General features: G+C 47.9%; 1 protein-coding gene across 3 annotated transcripts in view; it reads left to right on the plus strand.

The window, feature by feature from the left end:
- The window catches only part of LOC138489471 (zinc finger protein ZFP2-like), a 456,038-nt gene that overhangs the window by 19,148 nt on the left and 418,890 nt on the right, over positions 1-18,000 (plus strand). The window contains exons 2-4 of one of the 3 annotated variants that reach the window (XM_069617206.1): positions 2,314-2,458; positions 5,980-6,106; positions 14,322-14,417. In XM_069617206.1, coding sequence (XP_069473307.1) covers positions 2,438-2,458; positions 5,980-6,106; positions 14,322-14,417 — 244 coding nt within the window. In that variant the 5' untranslated portion in view covers positions 2,314-2,437. The remainder of the gene's footprint in view (positions 1-2,313; positions 2,459-5,979; positions 6,107-14,321; positions 14,418-18,000) is intronic. The other 2 variants (XM_069617204.1, XM_069617207.1) reach the window with 2 other exon arrangements.

The following is an 18,000-nucleotide window of genomic DNA, read 5'->3' on the forward strand; positions in this document are numbered from 1 at the left end:
CTCTGGGTGAAGATTTTCCAGCAGATGCAGGCTGTGTGTTCTTATTGTCTTTCTGAATATATTATACCTTAATCTATGGTATGGTATCCTGCGAACTTGCTGGCAACATACCTATTTTGACTCTCAGCCTTGTGCTGCATACGTATCTGTCCTGCAACGTACCTATTTCGACTCTCGGCCTTGTGCTGCATATGTATCTGTCCTGCAACGTACCTATTTTGACTCTCAGCCTTGTGCTGCATACGTATCTGTCCTGCAACGTACCTATTTCGACTCTCGGCCTTGTGCTGCATATGTATCTGTCCTGCAACGTACCTATTTTGACTCTCAGCCTTGTGCTGCATATGTATCGGTCCTGCAACGTACCTATTTTGACTCTCAGCCTTGTGCTGCATATGTATCGGTCCTGCAACGTACCTATTTTGACTTTCGGCCTTGTGCTGCATACGGATCTGTCCTGCAACGTACCTATTTTGACTCTCAGCCTTGTGCTGTATATGTATCGGTCCTGCAACGTACCTATTTTGACTCTCAGCCTTGTGCTGCATATGTATTGGTCCTGCAACGTGCCTATTTTGACTCTCAGCCTTGTGCTGCATATGTATCGGTCCTGCAACTTACCTATTTTGACTCTCAGCCTTGTGCTGCATGCGTATCTGTCCTGCAACGTACCTATTTTGACTCTCGGCCTTGTGCTGTATATGTATCGGTCGTGCAACGTACATATTTTGACTCTCAGCCTTGTGCTGCATGCGTATCTGTCCTGCAACGTACCTATTTTGACTCTCAGCCTTGTGCTGCATGTGTATCTGTCCTGCAACATACCTATTTTGACTCTCAGCCTTGTGCGTGCTGCATGCGTATTGGTCCTGCAACGTACCTATTTTGACTCTCAGCCTTGTGCTGCATGTGTATCTGTCCTGCAACGTACCTATTTTGACTCTCAGCCTTGTGCGTGCTGCATGCGTATTGGTCCTGCAACGTACCTATTTTGACTCTCAGCCTTGTGCGTGCTGCATGCGTATTGGTCCTGCAACGTACCTATTTTGACTCTCAGCCTTGTGCTGTATATGTATCGGTCGTGCAACGTACATATTTTGACTCTCGGCCTTGTGCTGCATATGTATCTGTCCTGCAACGTACCTATTTTGACTCTCGGCCTTGTGCTGCATACGTATCTGTCCTGCAACGTACCTATTTTGACTCTCAGCCTTGTGCGTGCTGCATGCGTATTGGTCCTGCAACGTACCTATTTTGACACTCAGCCTTGTGCGTGCTGCATGCGTATTGGTCCTGAAACGTACCTATTTTGACTCTCAGCCTTGTGCTGCATGTGTATCTGTCCTGCAACGTACCTATTTTGACTCTCAGCCTTGTGCGTGCTGCATGCGTATTGGCCCTGCAACGTACCTATTTTGACTCTCAGCCTTGTGCGTGCTGCATGCGTATTGGTCCTGCAACGTACCTATTTTGACTCTCAGCCTTGTGCTGTATATGTATCGGTCGTGCAACATGCCTATTTTGACTCTCGGCCTTGTGCTGCATATGTATCTGTCCTGCAACGTACCTATTTTGACTCTCAGCCTTGTGCGTGCTGCATGCGTATTGGTCCTGCAACGTACCCATTTTGACTCTCAGCCTTGTGCTGCATGCGTATCTGTCCTGCAACGTACCTATTTTGACTCTCGGCCTTGTGCTGCATATGTATCTGTCCTGCAACGTACCTATTTTGACTCTCAGCCTTGTGCTGCATGTGTATCTGTCCTGCAACGTACCTATTTTGACTCAGTAGCCCCATGTAACATGAGGCGAAGATTTCCCAGTCTGCGTACACACACCTATTTTGACTGTAACCAACGTGCTCGTATAAAGGGATTAGGATTCCTCTCTTCCACCACATTCAGGCCCAGACCCACTTGCACCGAGGTCATCAGCCCAGAATAAGGTCTGTCCGCCACCCCCTTTGAGGCAGGGTTCAGGAATACATTATATCCATCACATGTTGCCAACACAAGATGCCATGGGCTTCCGTGTTATAAAGATGCCTAAACCCTCTTGTATTCCAACATCCATTGTAGCGTAGGGCTCCGTCCTCCTTCTTCGGAAGTTATTGGGTAGTAGATGACACCAATGAAGCTGGCAGCCATGACCATTCCTGCGGCTCATTTAAGGGTTTGTTTTTGTGAGACTCTGTGACTTTTCTGTTATTTTTCCTTGCTTTATGACTTGTGATATGCAAGGGTGGGGAGGTTCACGTGTCTTCTTGTGTTTGTTTCTCCCTCATATGGCCCCCGATCTTCACATTCTTCCTAGGCAGAGGTGACTCCTCCCCAGATTATCTTGACTGCGCCATTGGTTCTTCACTCAACTCAAAACCTCGGGAAGAAGATCCGCAATTGCGTCCATTAAGGCCGTTTCTGACCAATCTCGGTGTCAAATGTTATATAACCCAATCCAGGTGAGCTTCATTAACAAATTGTACTATTTTGATGACATCCGAGACGGTCTCTCGCAACTTGAGAGCAGTACAAGAATTTCAATATTTTGGTCCGATTTTAAAACTAGGCCGTCTCTACTGCGGAGCGAGGGGCGCAATGCAACCTTTAACCCTGAGGCACCGGTTAACACCCTGCCCTGAAGGCTCCAAGGCAGGATCCCCACCATTGTAATGAAAGAGGCACTAAAGGGGCAGCTCTGCAGGGCATACTTCAAGGAGCTAATTAACGTGCTAGAATGAGAAATGGGTGCTAAGAAGTTGATGAGCTGGTGCTGGGCACCTGCGTGGTGGCCAACGCTGAGGGGGATGCAGCCAAATGGTAATGTAAAGGAAACTACCTGGCAAGGCAAAGGGGTGGATGAAAGCAGTTTCTACAGTATACTGCGCGATCATGGAAAATGCAGCCTCTTCCAGGCCAAGTATTTCTTTTTAATAAAACAAAGGCAGCTGCTGGACCCCAACCCGCTTGAGGCTCAGGTCCACCCTCAGAATGCTCTTGTGCAGGAAATACGAAAGAAATGGTTGCGCAGAGCACTTAACCTGAATTTCTTCCAGTGGATTGAAGCCAGTTTCCTGGGGTAACGTTGTGTCCTTGAACGCTGCTCTGCACTTCATTTTGCCTGTCGGCCGTACAAAAAAACAGGGCACTGCATATTACTCGGTGGGGGCTTGGGTGGGGCATGGCCAGCTTTCCACACACCAATCGCTCATGCTCTGCCTAAGGTTATCTATGTGCCTATTCCACCTCCAAACACCCCAAAATCTAAATGTTATGGCACCCTGGAGTGGCGCAGGCTCTCGGTAGACCTTTCCGTCTGCTAGAAGGCATGGCATATTGTAACACAAACAGACACATGCCCAGTAATTGTTAGCATGAAATATGTTTTGATTTTTAGCATGAGGGCTCAGCATGCCTTTACTTCCACACTTGGGCAGCATCTGGGCAGCCCTCCGAAGCTCAGGGCCCATTTCAAATGAAAGGGTTGAACGGCCCTGATACTGCCCTTGTGTCCAGGCAGCAGAGTAGCACTCTTCCTTACCTGTATTTCTAGACCCAGCACACACTATCTTACAATAGGCTGCTGGAGCGGTTACGTAGTATCCCCTTTGTCTAGTTTCTCATGTAACATTTTTATGTTACACTTTCTATAATTAATAGTTGGTGGCAGTGGTTTACGTTTTACTACCATTGTGTGTTTGTACCGTGGGTTTCGTTCGCAGCTACAGTAAAGCACCCATGGGTACCCATTGTGTCAAAAGGGCCCAGACTTCTTTTTTTGCCATTTCTTGTTGGAAAGGTTCTCCTTGAGATTTACTCTGCGCGCCAAACCAGGTTTGGTCCCTTTGTTTGTTTTGTCTTTGGCAGGATTCACTGGTGAAGGCCACCTCTGGCATCAGTGTGTCTGCAGGGCAGAAAGCGTGGGAGGTGTCCGAAACTCCCTGTGCTTAATTCGTTTGGTTACAGGAGTGCACCCAAAGGTGATTGGCCAGCTGGCTGTCCGGCAAGGACAGCCACCCTGCTGTGTGATTGACAGCTATGCTGGAATGAATGGGAGAAACCTGCATAAAAGGCGAGGCTTTTTGGCTTGGAAGGCAGAGTTGACCACTGGACGAAGGAATCTGGAGAAGAACTTGGAAGAGACGATTGCTGCAACTCCTGGACCGTTGGTTTGCCCGGTGAAGCCCTGCTGCTGTGCTGAAGCTCCGAATTCGACATGACTAGAGAAGCCCTGCAAGGACGACTTCTCCCCTTAAGTTGGTGTGACCAATCAACTCCAAAGTGAACTCGTTTGGACATCCTCATGGAGCTTCCACAGCTGCTGGAACCGAAGTGGCAGGGAGAGGAACACCAAACGGAGTGCATCAGTTTTAAGTCGGACCCGAGCTTGTGGAAGATCCCCCGGACTCCCAGTAAGCAGGACTGACCAAGCCTGAGCCACCTCAACAGAGTGCTGCACCCCAGATGCGAGGAAAGTCCAGAGTGGTATCCGAGAGTCTGCAGTGGTGCTATTTACTGAGACACGAGAAGCTGAAACTGCTAATTGCAGCTGAATAGAAGTTGGTCCTTTTCTGCCGCTGACTATCCTGTTGTGTTGTAGGAGTCCCCAGAACTCCTCCCTCTTGTCCCCACGACTGAGGCCCAGGAACAACAGGATCTACAGAGCCACATAGGAAGAGCAGCCAGCTGGAAACATTTCTTCTAACCAAAGGTACTGTACAGTCTAAGAGAACTTACCTCTTGTCTTGTAGCCTTACTTGATCTCAGTTGAGACGGGTATCAAATAACCGTTTCATGAGGATACTGTGTGAAAGGCAGAGGCGATATCAAGGGGCACTGCCCTCAATTGTACTACAATCATAACTACAATATACACTTTAATTATATCATTCCACCATATTACAAATTGTTTACTCCCTTACAGTACCTATAATTACTATACACATATTGCTATATTATGTGTTGCCAGTGGCCGCAACCACCACAATAAAATGAAACCATATAACAAGTACGTACAAAACCCTTTCACATAACAAAGCGTGCCCTCAACCTCCTGCAATTGAAATGATGTTCGCGGACACCAATATTGACCGCAGACTCGACAGCATCTGCAAAACCTTTTTTTCACCTATAAAAACAGCCCCATAGCCTCTTTATTCCACTCCACTCCCCTGCCCTTTCCTCACCCTTTGTCAGTCATCAAATAACCCCAAATATGTCTTACCAACTGTTAGTTTACAGAACTGTCTTCGGACTACTGCGGCAACTGCACACCATTTTTTCACCTATAAAAACAGCCCCATATCATCTTTGTTCCATCTCCACCCTTTCCCGCTCCTCTTTCGAACACCAAATAACCCCACGTGTGTTTTCCAGACTTTTTCCGCCGCTCCTGGTGCAAATTTGGTGAAACTCCTCCCGGCGGGTTGGGCTGTAGGCGTGAGCAAAATGTATTTTCCATTGCGTCTGAGAATTTCTACAAATATTGGGTGGCCCTGTATAACTCAAACCTTGATGAAACCGCACCAAACTTCACAGAATCGTTCCGGAGGGGATGGGGGTATATACTTATTTTGCAAAGTTTGGTGAGGATTCTTCCAGGGGGGGGCAAAGTTATAAGCTGGCCAAAAAGTGTTCTTTCTATGAGTTGATCAACTTAACCAGAACTACAGGGCCGTTACTGCAAGCCCTGTAATATATATGTTTTGTGTTTGGGGTCGGGGATTGGGGGATGATGTGTGGCAGGGCGAGGTGGTGGTGGTCGGTAAGATGGTCGGTAAAATGGAGACCTGGGGGAGGGAGGTAGCCCCCATAAACAAAAATGAGGTGAAAACTACCATAGGGAAAAGTGCACAACTAATGTGCAAACAAGGAAAGCGACCTTGTAAAAAACATGTACAACCGTATGAAATTAACACTCATTGAATACTGTACTACACTGAATGGAAATAGTAAATAATTCATGTCACATGTTCTATTCCAGGTGCAGCTCAACTTTCACGATGTTCCTGCCTGTTTCTCTGAAAAGGAGTGGAAGGTTTTGAAGGAGTGGCAGAAGGAACTCTACAGGAATGTGATGAAGGAAGTTCACCAAGCTCTGCTCTCTCTGGGTACAGTTACACCCCTGATATTTAAAAAGTGGCTTTGATGCCTATGAAATGGCTGCCTTGTAATTTCAGACTCTCCTAAGAGGCTTCTGTTATTCTGCATTTGATCTATCTATTTTAAATCTTTGAGTTTCCGTAATCCTCCTAAATGATTTACTTGTTGCTGTATGCATGATATGATATGATAGTTTATTTGTATGGCGCCTATACACAATGGGCCTCATTACGACCCTGGCGGTCCGGAAATAACGGTGGCGGTAAACCCGCCGCCACTGTTGTTTCCGGACCGCCTGATCCCGACCCCTGCAGGCGGGAGATGATGTTCCCGCCAGGTCTGACCTGGCGGGTTTAACACCTCCCGCATGCAGGCGGGCGAGGAAACACCGGCAGCATTACGAGATGCTGCCGGTGTTTCCATGATCCCGATTCCCATTGAGTCCCACAGGACTCAATGGGAATGGGGATTTACACCATTCCGCCTCCGTGATTCCCGGAAAACCGGGGTTGTAATGCCCCGGTAATTCCGGGAATCACGGAGGCGGAATGGTAATACGAGTCCGGCGGTAACCAGGTGGTTTTACCGCCGCGGTTACCGCCGGACTCGTAATGAGGCCCAATGTGTTTCAAAACGCTTCAAGGAAGGGAGGGAACAAGGGAGAAGTAAAACAATGTACATTCGTACAGTCCTTGATACATTCAGAATGTGAAAAACTAAAATCAACTATCATAAACAGCCTATACAGACATTATAGATAGTGAAAGTGCCAGGACAAAGGGGAGAGAGAGAGAGAGAGTTAGGGAGGGAGGGAGAGGGAGGGAGAGTGAGACAGACAAGCAGCTACATTACTATGCCTGACGGCAATTGAGGTAGTACCCGAAAGTTAACAGGTAGAGGGTGGGGGGTTAGTGGTATTGGAAGGAGGGGGAAGGAGAAGAACAGAACAGGCAACTATTCTACTAGGTCTGACGAAAATTCAGATCGTGCCGGAGGGGGGAGGGAAGGGGGGACATAAGAGGAAGGGGGATTTGACAAACAAGCTCCCATTAAATAGGTCAAAGGACGTATATGAAAGAGTAAGTGAAAAATGACAATGGTAAGGAGGGGAGGGCAAGAGGATGAGACAGACAGGTGGCTACATTACTATGCCTGGTGGCAATTGAGGTAGTGCCGGAAGGTTAACAGGAGGAGGGGGAGGTAGGGGGATTTGCATGAGGGAGACGGAGAGGAAACAAACAAGCAAGCTATTTTACTAGGTCTGACGACAATTCAGTGCAGGAGGGGAAGGGGATGGTGGAAACAAAAAGGTTTGGGGCAACAGACAAGTGGTTAACAAACAGGTCAGGTGACATATTTGCAAAACATAAGTGCTAGAGGTGGGGGACAAGGGGAGGGGGGAAAGACAGAAAAGAAGGGGGTTGGGCGGGGGAGAAGAAGACAGCATAGAGAGGTAGCTGAGCAGGGGGGTGACAATGACAGAAGATGAAGAGAAGGTCAGGGCCAACTAGGGGGGTGGGGTGGGAACACAGTCCGAAACAGTGGGTAGTGGGGAGCTGGAGGGGAAAGTGTGAAGAAAGGGGCAATGGAGGGAGCTGGGGGGGGGGCACAGTTAGCTGAATGGGGCAACGGAAAGGGGGATGGGGAAACCAGAGCTTTTAGGAGCAATGGAAGGGGGAGGGGGGAACACAGAGCTGCACGGGACAAAGGAGGGGGGTTGGGGATACAGAGCTGCATAGGGCAATGGAGGGGGGCACAGAACGGCATGGGGCAAAGGAGGGGAGTGGGGAGCCACAGACGCATGGGACAAAGGAGGGGTGAGTGGGGGGACACAGCTGCACAGGGCAATGGAGGGGGTGAGGGATACAGAGCTGCACAGGGCAACGGAGAGGTGTGGGGGGGGATACAGAGCTGCACAGGGCAACGGAGGGGGACACAGAACGTACACGGGGCAAAGGAGGGGAGTGGGGAGACACAGACGGCACAGGGCAAAGGAGGGGGTGGGGGACACAGCAGATGCACAAGGCAACGGAGGGGGGCAAGAAGCGGCATGGGGCAAAGGAAGGGCATGGGGTGACCAGGAGAGCAGCACAGGGCAACGGAGGGGGGACACAGAGCGACACGAGGCAATGGGGGGGACACAGAGCGACACGAGGCAAAGGAGGGGAGTGGGGGAACACACCGCTGCACAAGGCAACAGAGGGGGGGCAAGAGAGGCACAGGGGTAACGTAGGGGGGTGGGCAGACACATAAACGGCACAGGGCAAAGGAGGGGGGTTTACCTCACGAACTTGTCTCCGAACAGGAAACAACCAGGAGCCTTAGATCGAGCCTTGGAGGCGAGCCGGCATACGCCTGCCGGCTAGCCTGATTGGTGCTGATGTAATGCAGTTGCACCAATCATAGGCAGGCAGGCAGAGCTGGAAAGGAAGGCATGGTATCAAGGTATGGTATCAAGGTAAAACAGACACAAGTGACCACAGTTCAAGGGGGTTTTGTACAAAAAGACTGTATCTAAACGGTCGCATGTACAAAATGTTCTACAAATGCTAGCACCAAACGTTAGAACTTTTGGTGCTAGCATTGCAGGTACTGTGTGGTATAGTGAGCGGGGTGTTGCGGGGGACACCCCTGCAGTACACCCGTGAAAAAAAAAGAAAAAAACAGGGGCTGCGGGGGTTTCTCCCACAACACCCCACTCACTATACTTAACACTATAGTGAGCAGGGGTTGTGGGGGAAATCCCTGCAGCCCCCCTAAAAGAAAAAAAAAAGAAAAGGACCCTGCAGCGCCAGTTCCGATCACGGAAGTGAAAGGGAACTGGCGCCGTAGGGACCCAGCATGAAGAGAAGGTAAGTGGGGTTTGTTTATGTTAGGGGTGTGGGTGGGGGTGTGTGGAGGGTGTGGGTAGGGGGTGTGGCATGTGTGTGTTGTGGGTGGGGTGGGGGTGTGGGTATGTACGTATGTTCGCATGAGAAAGATGTGAACTTTTGGTAGTTCGCACCTTTCTCATGCGAACATTCCGGCTGCAGTAAATTCAAGCGCGGTCGGATCACGTGGATTTGTTCAAGGGCGTTTATTGAAATTTGACAAAGGTGTGATAAATGCCTATCTAATCCTGAATCTATAGGTGGGAGCAAGCTACAACCATCAAATAATAATAATGCAGTCCTAGTGGAGTCTCGTCAAAATAAAAAGGCCTACACTAAAAAACCTATTGTCAATCCTTATGGCTAATTACAAATAATGTGGTATAATGTTCATGAAAAATAAAGAGTTCACATAATGATAAATCAGGATGTTCAGGCCGTTGGCCTCCCTTCCCTACGTTTTTAGCATGGGATAAGGCAGTTCACTCGAGCATAGCACACTCTCTGGCTTCTTCGGCACAGGACACAGTTCCATTACCAACAGAGCCTTCTGTGCCCAAGTCTCTTACGTTATCAAAGTCTCTTGATTCAGAGGGCCTGGTGTACTAAAACAAATGAAAAGTTCCTTTAAAAATACTAAAGTCTGGTGAGTCACTCTTCACCCTGGATCCCCCTCAGCTGGGCTCAGATCCCTTTTACAAAACTAGTCTCCCTCAGCCGGGCTCGGACCAATTTCAGCAATGCTTATAGAATATCTTTTCTCGTGTGACTCATGGTTCACCCTGGATCCCCCTCAGCCGGTCTCGGATCCCTTTTACAAAACTAGTCTCCCTCAGCCGGGCTCGGACCAATTTCAGCAATGCTTATAGAATATCTTTTCTTGTGTGACTCACGGTTCACCCCGGATGCCCCACAGCCGTGCTCAGATCCCTTTTGCACAACTAGTCTCCCTCAGCCGGGCTCAGACCAATTTCGGTTTGTATTAGCTTATCGAAGACCTTCAAATGTGCACAGGATTTAGCTTGATCCGTTGCAGGACCACTTCGATTTCACAGTTCAACAATTTTACCCTATCAGTTGGATACCTAATAGAGACCTTCGAATGAGCACCCACGTGGTGCCGGCCCACTCTGCATATGGTATCTATCTTGATTTCAAAAGTTCAGTCACTCCTTGGATCTTCAAGTATGTTCGCGTCCTTCATCACATACACCTCACACTCTGTTCTTTGCAGTTTCCTTCATACAATGTTGCAGCTCACAACCTTGGTTCTAACACAGACTGGTCTGCTATCAGTTTCCGCGATTCACCTACTGTGCTGACTTTACTGACGCTGCTTTGATGTTGGAGCCAAGGACAGTACCACAGCAGCAATCACTCCTCCCTGCCTTGGCTATTGATGCAGAAGGGCACTGTGTACCTTTGACACAGAGGGATTTGCATTTGATCCTTGCAGCTATCGGAAGCCAGTGGAGAGTTTTTAGTGCTGGAGAGATGCAGTCCCTGGGCTTGAGGCCAAGGATAAGTCTTGCAGCCCTATTTTGGATTAGCTGGAGGGGCCGTAGAGAGGAACAGGGTAGATTAAGGAAAAGGCTATTGCAATAGTCTAGCCTTGAGAGACCCAGGGGTCTAGAGACATTGATCTCCTGGGGGAAAGTAAGAAAAGGAAGAATTCATTTGAGGAGGTGGAGTTGAAAGTGTAACTTCTTGGAAAGGTCCTGAATGTGAGGGATGAAGGAGAGAGAGGAGTCAAAGATGACGCCAAGGTTTGTGTGAGAGCCCAGGGAGGATGGCCAGAGTGAGGGAGAGAAAGAGGCAGCATGACATCCGATAAGAGGGATCTCAGTCTTGCTGACATTAAGGCAGAGATCATTGGAAGTACCCCAGGACTGGACAGTCAGGGATGATAGATGAAGGGAGAAGAGGATCAGTGGGAAGTTTGAAGATGAGTTGTGTGTCAACTGATTAACACTGGAAGTTTGGGGAGAAGGTGAAATGATGTGTGCAAGCGGGGCAAGATAGTTGTTAAAAAGCCAAGGAGAAAGGTAGAAGCCCTGGGAAGCTTCTCTTGGGTGTCCAGGGAAAGTCAGAAGCTACCCTGGGGGTGGCTGTCTGTGGCAGGACAACGTATGGGAGGACAAACCCCAGGCAGAAAGAAGAATACTGAATCTGAATGATCCTTGAGCTGTAATTCTGAATGACTTGTGTGTGTCTGCAACATTCCTGTATGGCTTATTGTGATGAAGGTGGGGAATTCCTGCGTTTTCATGGCCAAGAACATTATTTATCTCCTCCCCCCAGACGCCCCCACTTTGTATAGTGCTGGGACGAAGAGAAATGGAGTAATGAGGATGACGAGAAGCGGTAATCCAACGCGGCGTTCTAGTCTTTGGAAAATGTTAACCAATGCTGGGACATTTAAAACTGACGCAGCTGAACAGAATGTGAGAGAGAGACGGAAACTGCTTCTGAATCCAACTTCTTCTGATGCTGGTTGGGACACCAGAGGCGAGCAGACTGCAGGACATAGCACAGAGACTCACGAGAACCGTGTGCAGAGAACCCGAGCCGAGGCGTTTACTGCATTATTGCCACAGGCAGCTGGAGCTGCCAAAAGCAGAGGAAGGTAAAGCGGGAATCAAACGGCTAACAAGACACACCCCAAGTCAGCGGGCTAAGAGCAAAAAAAACGGTGAGACACAAGGAATGCCGAAGCCGCCAGTAAAGACTGGTAAGCCCAGTGAGAGCGAATGGGACACTGGGGCGCTTCAGGGCGAATGCCACGTACCATTGACAGCACGAGAGAGCCTAATAAAAGGAAATGTAATAGTTAATATGAGTATGAACCATGTTAAGAAAGGATTGGCGACCCAGTACTTGAAAAGCATTATTTCCTGGATGCAAGAGAGAGTGTATGGAGAACGGAAATGCCCTGGCAGGATAGTGAACCAGGCAAACTGTGAGTCTGGGACTCACACCCATGAGAGGACATGAAAAGCCCTAGCAAGAAAATAAACCAGGCGGTGTGCGAGTCTGGAACCAGTACCCAAGCGCGATATGCTGGCAGAAGTGTAAACCAGGGGTAAGAAGAGAAGTGAGAAAAGTCAGGGGTAAAAACCCCTGTCCTGAAATTGTGGAATAGTGATAACCAATATAAAAAGGGAAGAACCATACCATACCCCTTGTAAGGATAAGTAACAAAGTTGGGAATACCCCGGCAGGAGAGTACACCAGAGTACACCAGGGGTGGAAAAGGGATTAAGAAAGCTTGGGAGTCAAACCCCTGCCTTGAAATTGTGGAACAGTGACAATCAATGGACAAGGGAAGACCCATACCCCTTTTAAGGATAACTGTGATCCAGAGAGTGAGAGTAGGAAACATTCAACAGAACTGTGTGCATAAAGGAGACTCAAGAGAAGAGTCTTCTCCCTTGAACAAACTGGAGCTATGAGAAAGTGACATTCAAAGCACCAGAAGAAATCTAGGGGAAGGGAAGACCCCTTTCCTGGTGGAACTGTATTCCTTTTCTTTTCTGCACCTTAGAACGTTATGTTTTGGAACTTTGAAAGCATGCTATAAGTGTATAGCTTAAATAAATTCTGAGTTGCACATTATATTGAGTTTAGCGTTGAAGTGTCAGTTTAGCGTTTTTGGACACAGGATGGAAGATGCTTTTTGGTTTTGTTGAGGCGGGGAAACCCCTTTTAGGATTTGTGACAGGCTGGATTTCCCCTAATCCCTTTTTCCTTTGTTATGTTATTTATAAGGCTCCAAAGCCCGAAAGCGTCCAGGCACCATAGAAGAAAAAGGAGAACCCCATCTAAGCCAGGTGGCAGGTCAAGGACTAAATAAACAGAAATGTCTTCAACTGTTTCCGAAAAGCCAGGAGGTTGACTGTGACATGAAAAACGCGACCATTTACGCCAGCTCTTTTAAAACGATCTACTTGCAGGAGGCAATCATTAGCTGACCAAAGTGGTCTTCTAGGGATATATAATCTCAGCAAGTTCTGGCCACGCTGTATCCTGTATTCTTGCAGCCGCCTTGTATTCTGGCCACGCTGTATCCTGTATTCTTGCTGCCACCATGTATTCTGGCCAAGCTGTATCCTGTATTCTTGCTGCCACCATGTATTCTGACCGAGCTGTATCCTGTATTCTTGTAGCCGCCATGTATTATGCTCCTGCACCTCTGTACTTCGTCTCCTAACTCCCATCCTGCTCTTCTGGCGGGTGTGTGCGGCGGGGCCCATGAGATGCTTTAGAAGCAGCACTCGCTACTCCTCTCTTTCGGCATTCCCTTTACGCTGTCCGGGCATTTCTGTGGCTCACATGAAGGTTACGGATGAGATGGTGGATGTGAAGGTTGCCCGTGTACCACGTGTGGGCCTGCATCAAGGAGTGGACCGTGGACCTAGGTCCCCAGGCTTATCCCGATCCTATCCCGCAGCCTCAGGCTTGTGACTTCATCATAAAGGGCAGGAAACACGTTTCAGTAATGATCGTGCTGCGATGGAGTTAGGTTGATTGATTTGTTAAATAATGCACATATGTCTCATATTCTCTGGGCACTGGTAATAAACTATGGGTCTCATTACGACCCAGACGGTAAGGGGTTAATGGTGCCGTAAAAGGTGGCGGCGCCGTTAACCCCTTACCGCCTAATTACGAGGTCCCTTTGCGGGTCACTACCTTAACGGCTGGTTTTACCAGCCGTTAAGGATTGGACCTGCAAAGGGACCTTGGAGGTAATTACGGTACCGCAATTTGCGGTACCGTAACTACCGCCTTCCCCATTTCCATTGAGCCCTATGGGGTTTAAATGGGAATGGGCCAATGGTGAATGGGGAATTACCGCCCGCCAACCTTGGAATGGGGCGGTAATTCCGCCATTCACCATGGCGGAATCAGTAAAATACCAGCAGCAACGCCATGGTTACCGCATGGGTCGCAATGAGGCCCCATGTGTGAAAGGTAGAGAGAGATGAACGGGAAGATTATTCCAACGTTTTAGCCACTTGCCCGGCAAGCGTCTGCCCCCAGCTGCTGCAAGATGAATTCAGTGGATGCAGGGTAAGAGCTGGCTACCGCTCCTTAGCCATCTCTGGGGATGCAGGGGAGGAACCGGCTAGCACTCCTTGGCCATCTCTGAGGTTGGTTTTTTGAACATGTGGCCATGGGATATTTGGAAGCCAAATTATACTGGAACCTAAAAAGAATGTGTGCTTAGACATTCAGCCAATCGAAGGTTCAGGCATCCAGCATGTACCAGCTGGTAAAAAAATGGATGGTTCTCTTTCTTATGGAAGCGTCATGAGATTAATAATGAATGTGTGTTTTCTCTTATAACCAGGGCCGCTTATTGTCACGACCGTCTTTTCATTAAGGAACAAAGACCAGCAAGGCCCGAGTCACATGGACAGCCAGGAGGCAGTGGACAGAATTCATGGTATTAATTTCTTCATTTAAAGATTTAAATTATTTGCATTTGGCAACCGGCGCGGTGAGGGCGGAAAGGGTGATGGTGCTGCAATCACTTTTCCTGTGGCAAGTAGAAAGTGGGCGGTTGCATTTTGGACATGTTGCATTTGATGGGTCAGTTTGGGCAAAAGGCTGAGGGAAGCAGTCTTTCCATCATTGAGTCCAGAGGAGATGAGAACACTGATGATGGGCCGCCCGTGCACGAAGAAGAAGAGCTGAAGGATGTTCCTGCAGGTGCTTAGGAAGAATCAGCAGATGCTGATTAGGCGTACAACAGAGGATACCCAAGCCTTTGTCTAAATCTGAAGGGGAAGGGTAGGTTGAAGCGATAGAGGGCCAGAGGTGGTTGGAGTTTTGATAGTTAGAGCTTCTGTTATGTCCTTGTTATGGATCTCACATTCAGTCATGTCCATCTGGCGCGCAACGAAGGAGAGGCGCTACTGCCGATCCAGGAGCTAATCCATTCTGAGAAGGATTTGGGTGTCATCATTATATACCAACAGTAAATGGTTCTAAAGGAATGAATGAAAGGGGGCATGGGACAAACCGGGGCACTAAAGAGGAGAGGAGAGGAAGGAGAGACCCTTTGGGGACTCCACAGGTGGGGGTGGAGCAGGTGGGGCCTGGATTGGAAAGTGGGTTTGGCAATGATCGAGAATATGTCCCAGAGGAAAGATTCAATCCAGGAGAGTGCAAGGCTTTGGAGCAGAGTCCAGAAAGGAGGATGGCATCAGCCGTGCTGAACGCCGCTCAGAAGTAAACAAAATGAAGGCGCTGGCACCGCTGGCATCTTCACCTTCCACAAAACACTTGTGCCCTGAATATCACTAGTGCCGTCACCTTACATCAGCCAAGAGCCTATCCGCACCCTCCTCCAAGCAACCATGCACTATACCATGCAAGTGGCCCAAGGAACACATTACCAGCCTACCCCATCCCCAAACGTTAGGAGGGCCACCATCCCTCCTCAAGGCGCCCTAATAAATGCCAGCTCTATCCCAGCTCATGCCCTTGACGTCCATGATATGATCATAGCCCACAATGTAGACTTATTGGCCACTACAGAAACATGGTTACAACAAGCATCCGACCAAGCCCTATCCCTGGCAATACCTGATGGCTTCACAATTCTGAGAACTGAGAACTGGGCCCCACTACATTAGATTCAGGCCCCATGTGTAGACAATCCTGGCTACGCCTCTGGTTCTAGGCTGCACTGTCGATTGGAACGATAGAAGGATACTTTACATCTTTAAGCGCTTCTCTGAAGAGGACTCTTATTTCAAGATCCCATTAATTGTGCCATTTCTAAAGGGTCTCACTAATGTGTGCCCTCTAGTCCCTTTCCATGTCCCTGTTTGGGATTTGAATTTGGTATTGAAATTTCTCACACATATTCCATTCGAGCCATTACATTCATGTCATCCGAGGCTACTCACGTTAAAAACAGTCCTTCTAGTGGCTTTAGCATCAGCCCTCTCTCTTGTAAGCCTCCTTACACTGTATTCCATAAGGATAAGGTCATCGTCAAAGTCAAACCATCATTCCTGCCTAAAGTAGTCTCAGCTCACATCTGTCGCAAAGGGTAATACTGCCAGCTTACTATCCTCCCCCGCACTCAAGCAAGGAAGAGGAAAGGCTTCACAGGCTCGATCCAAGAAGGGCTTTAAGCCTTTATAGCTAAAGACTTGCAAAATTTAGGCAACATGATCAACTTTTCATTCGATATACTGGCCACAAGTTGGGCTTGGCCGTAACAAAACAAACTTTATCTAAGTGGATGATTTTAGCTATTGGAGAATGTTATGGACTGGCTGGCAAAGAGCCACCAGATGGGCTAAGAGCCACTTCACTAAGGGCCGGGCAACTTCTGCAGCTCTCCAGTGGGGTGTCCCAGTACGTGATCAGAGGGGTGTCCTGGTGCAGGATATCTATGCAGCAGCCACTTGGTCCTCTATGCACACATTCATAAAACATTACTGTTTAGATCGACATTGCTTCAAGGGGACTGGGTAGCTGATCTTAACACTTCTCAGACAACACTTCTTGTCCATGATCTGATCATCACATACTTTCCTTCACCTTCTCTCCTTCTAAGTCTCACCAGTGCACACACCGCCACCCCCACCTGGAGTCGCAGTGCCTGAAAAATGAGTAAAGAATCCTTATCCCCACACTTCTCACCACTGCTGCGCAATTCCAGAGTCCACATTGGTGGAGATTATGGCTGGGAGTTATTGTGCGAGTATGGATAGATGCCATCTGTCAAAAAGAGAGAGGAGAAGAAAGCAGAAACTACTTCCCAAATCTACTAAGCCTATAGTGGAGGTCTACGGTGTAAATAAGGAAAAAAGTTAACATATAATGAAACAACCTCTTTCCAAAAGAGGAAGAAAGAGGGGCACCAGAAAATCTAAAAGGCTTGCCCTCAAAACGAGTAATTTGACAACATGACTCCCTACATCTAGGAATAGTCTCAAGGTTAAGAATGTTACCATACTGCCTGATGTGGTAAACCTATCTGTGGTATCCAGCACTAGCTCGCTGGATACAACAGACTGCATGCCTGAGAGCAGTATTGAGTCTGTTGAAGTTCATGTACCTAAAAAGAACTCCAAAGTGAAGTTTAGAACTCTGAATCAGGAGGTACATAATATGTCCATGAGCAAGCCTAAGAGATTGCTGGAGGGTAATAATTATGGCAGGAAAAAAAATAGATATGTTCCCAACAGACAGTTCACTATCTCAGCACTGGCTAGGAAAAACAGAAAGCCTATTAACAGAAGCAAGCTTTTGGAAATCTTCAACTCTCTCAGCTGGCGTTGAAGACTATAAAAAGCGGGGATTTCAAGTTTGTAGAACAATGTCCTGGAAATATAACTAGGGTACACTGTTTTTCTGAAGCAGTGGTATGCCTTATTAGGATTTGTAATGATGAATTGAAAAGGAGTGGATATGTGCTGGATGTTTGGTGTGAAAATGATGGTGTAGCTGGGATGAATAAAATAATGGAAAAGTATGATCAAGTTGAACTGAGGGACTTAGGAAAGATACCTATGGATGGTGATGCAGAGGTGAAATCTCATTGGGAATAGTTGTGTTCCTTTCTGCCACCTATCAACAATGGCAAGTGAGCTAAACTTACCATAGTGTCATGGAGTACCCGAGGGCATCGCCATCTTTTGGCGGAATCGGGCTCCTATACTAGTTTTAATAAAGCTCAGATCATTTTTTTACAGGGGACTTGGCTGATGCAAGCAGTGGAGTTTGACGGCTATACTGCTTACCATAACTATGCCAAAAGAGGAGAAAAGGGCAGACCCTACGGTGGGCTAATTATATTGGTATCAAATGCCTTTGACTCTACTGAATGAATACAAGTGATGAATAATCCAAATATACTAATTGTTGACGTTCGAGTGAATGATGATAGTAAAATCATGTTGGTCAATATATATGGTCCCCCGGGCGATGACCATACTGTTGCTATCCAACTGGACATGTATGAATGTTTAATTGGCAAATATTCATCTGGGGCTGAGATGAATATC

Source organism: Ambystoma mexicanum, chromosome 9 (assembly GCF_040938575.1).
Source record: "Ambystoma mexicanum isolate Mex_15411 chromosome 9, UKY_AmexF1_1, whole genome shotgun sequence".
NCBI lineage: Eukaryota > Metazoa > Chordata > Amphibia > Caudata > Ambystomatidae > Ambystoma > Ambystoma mexicanum.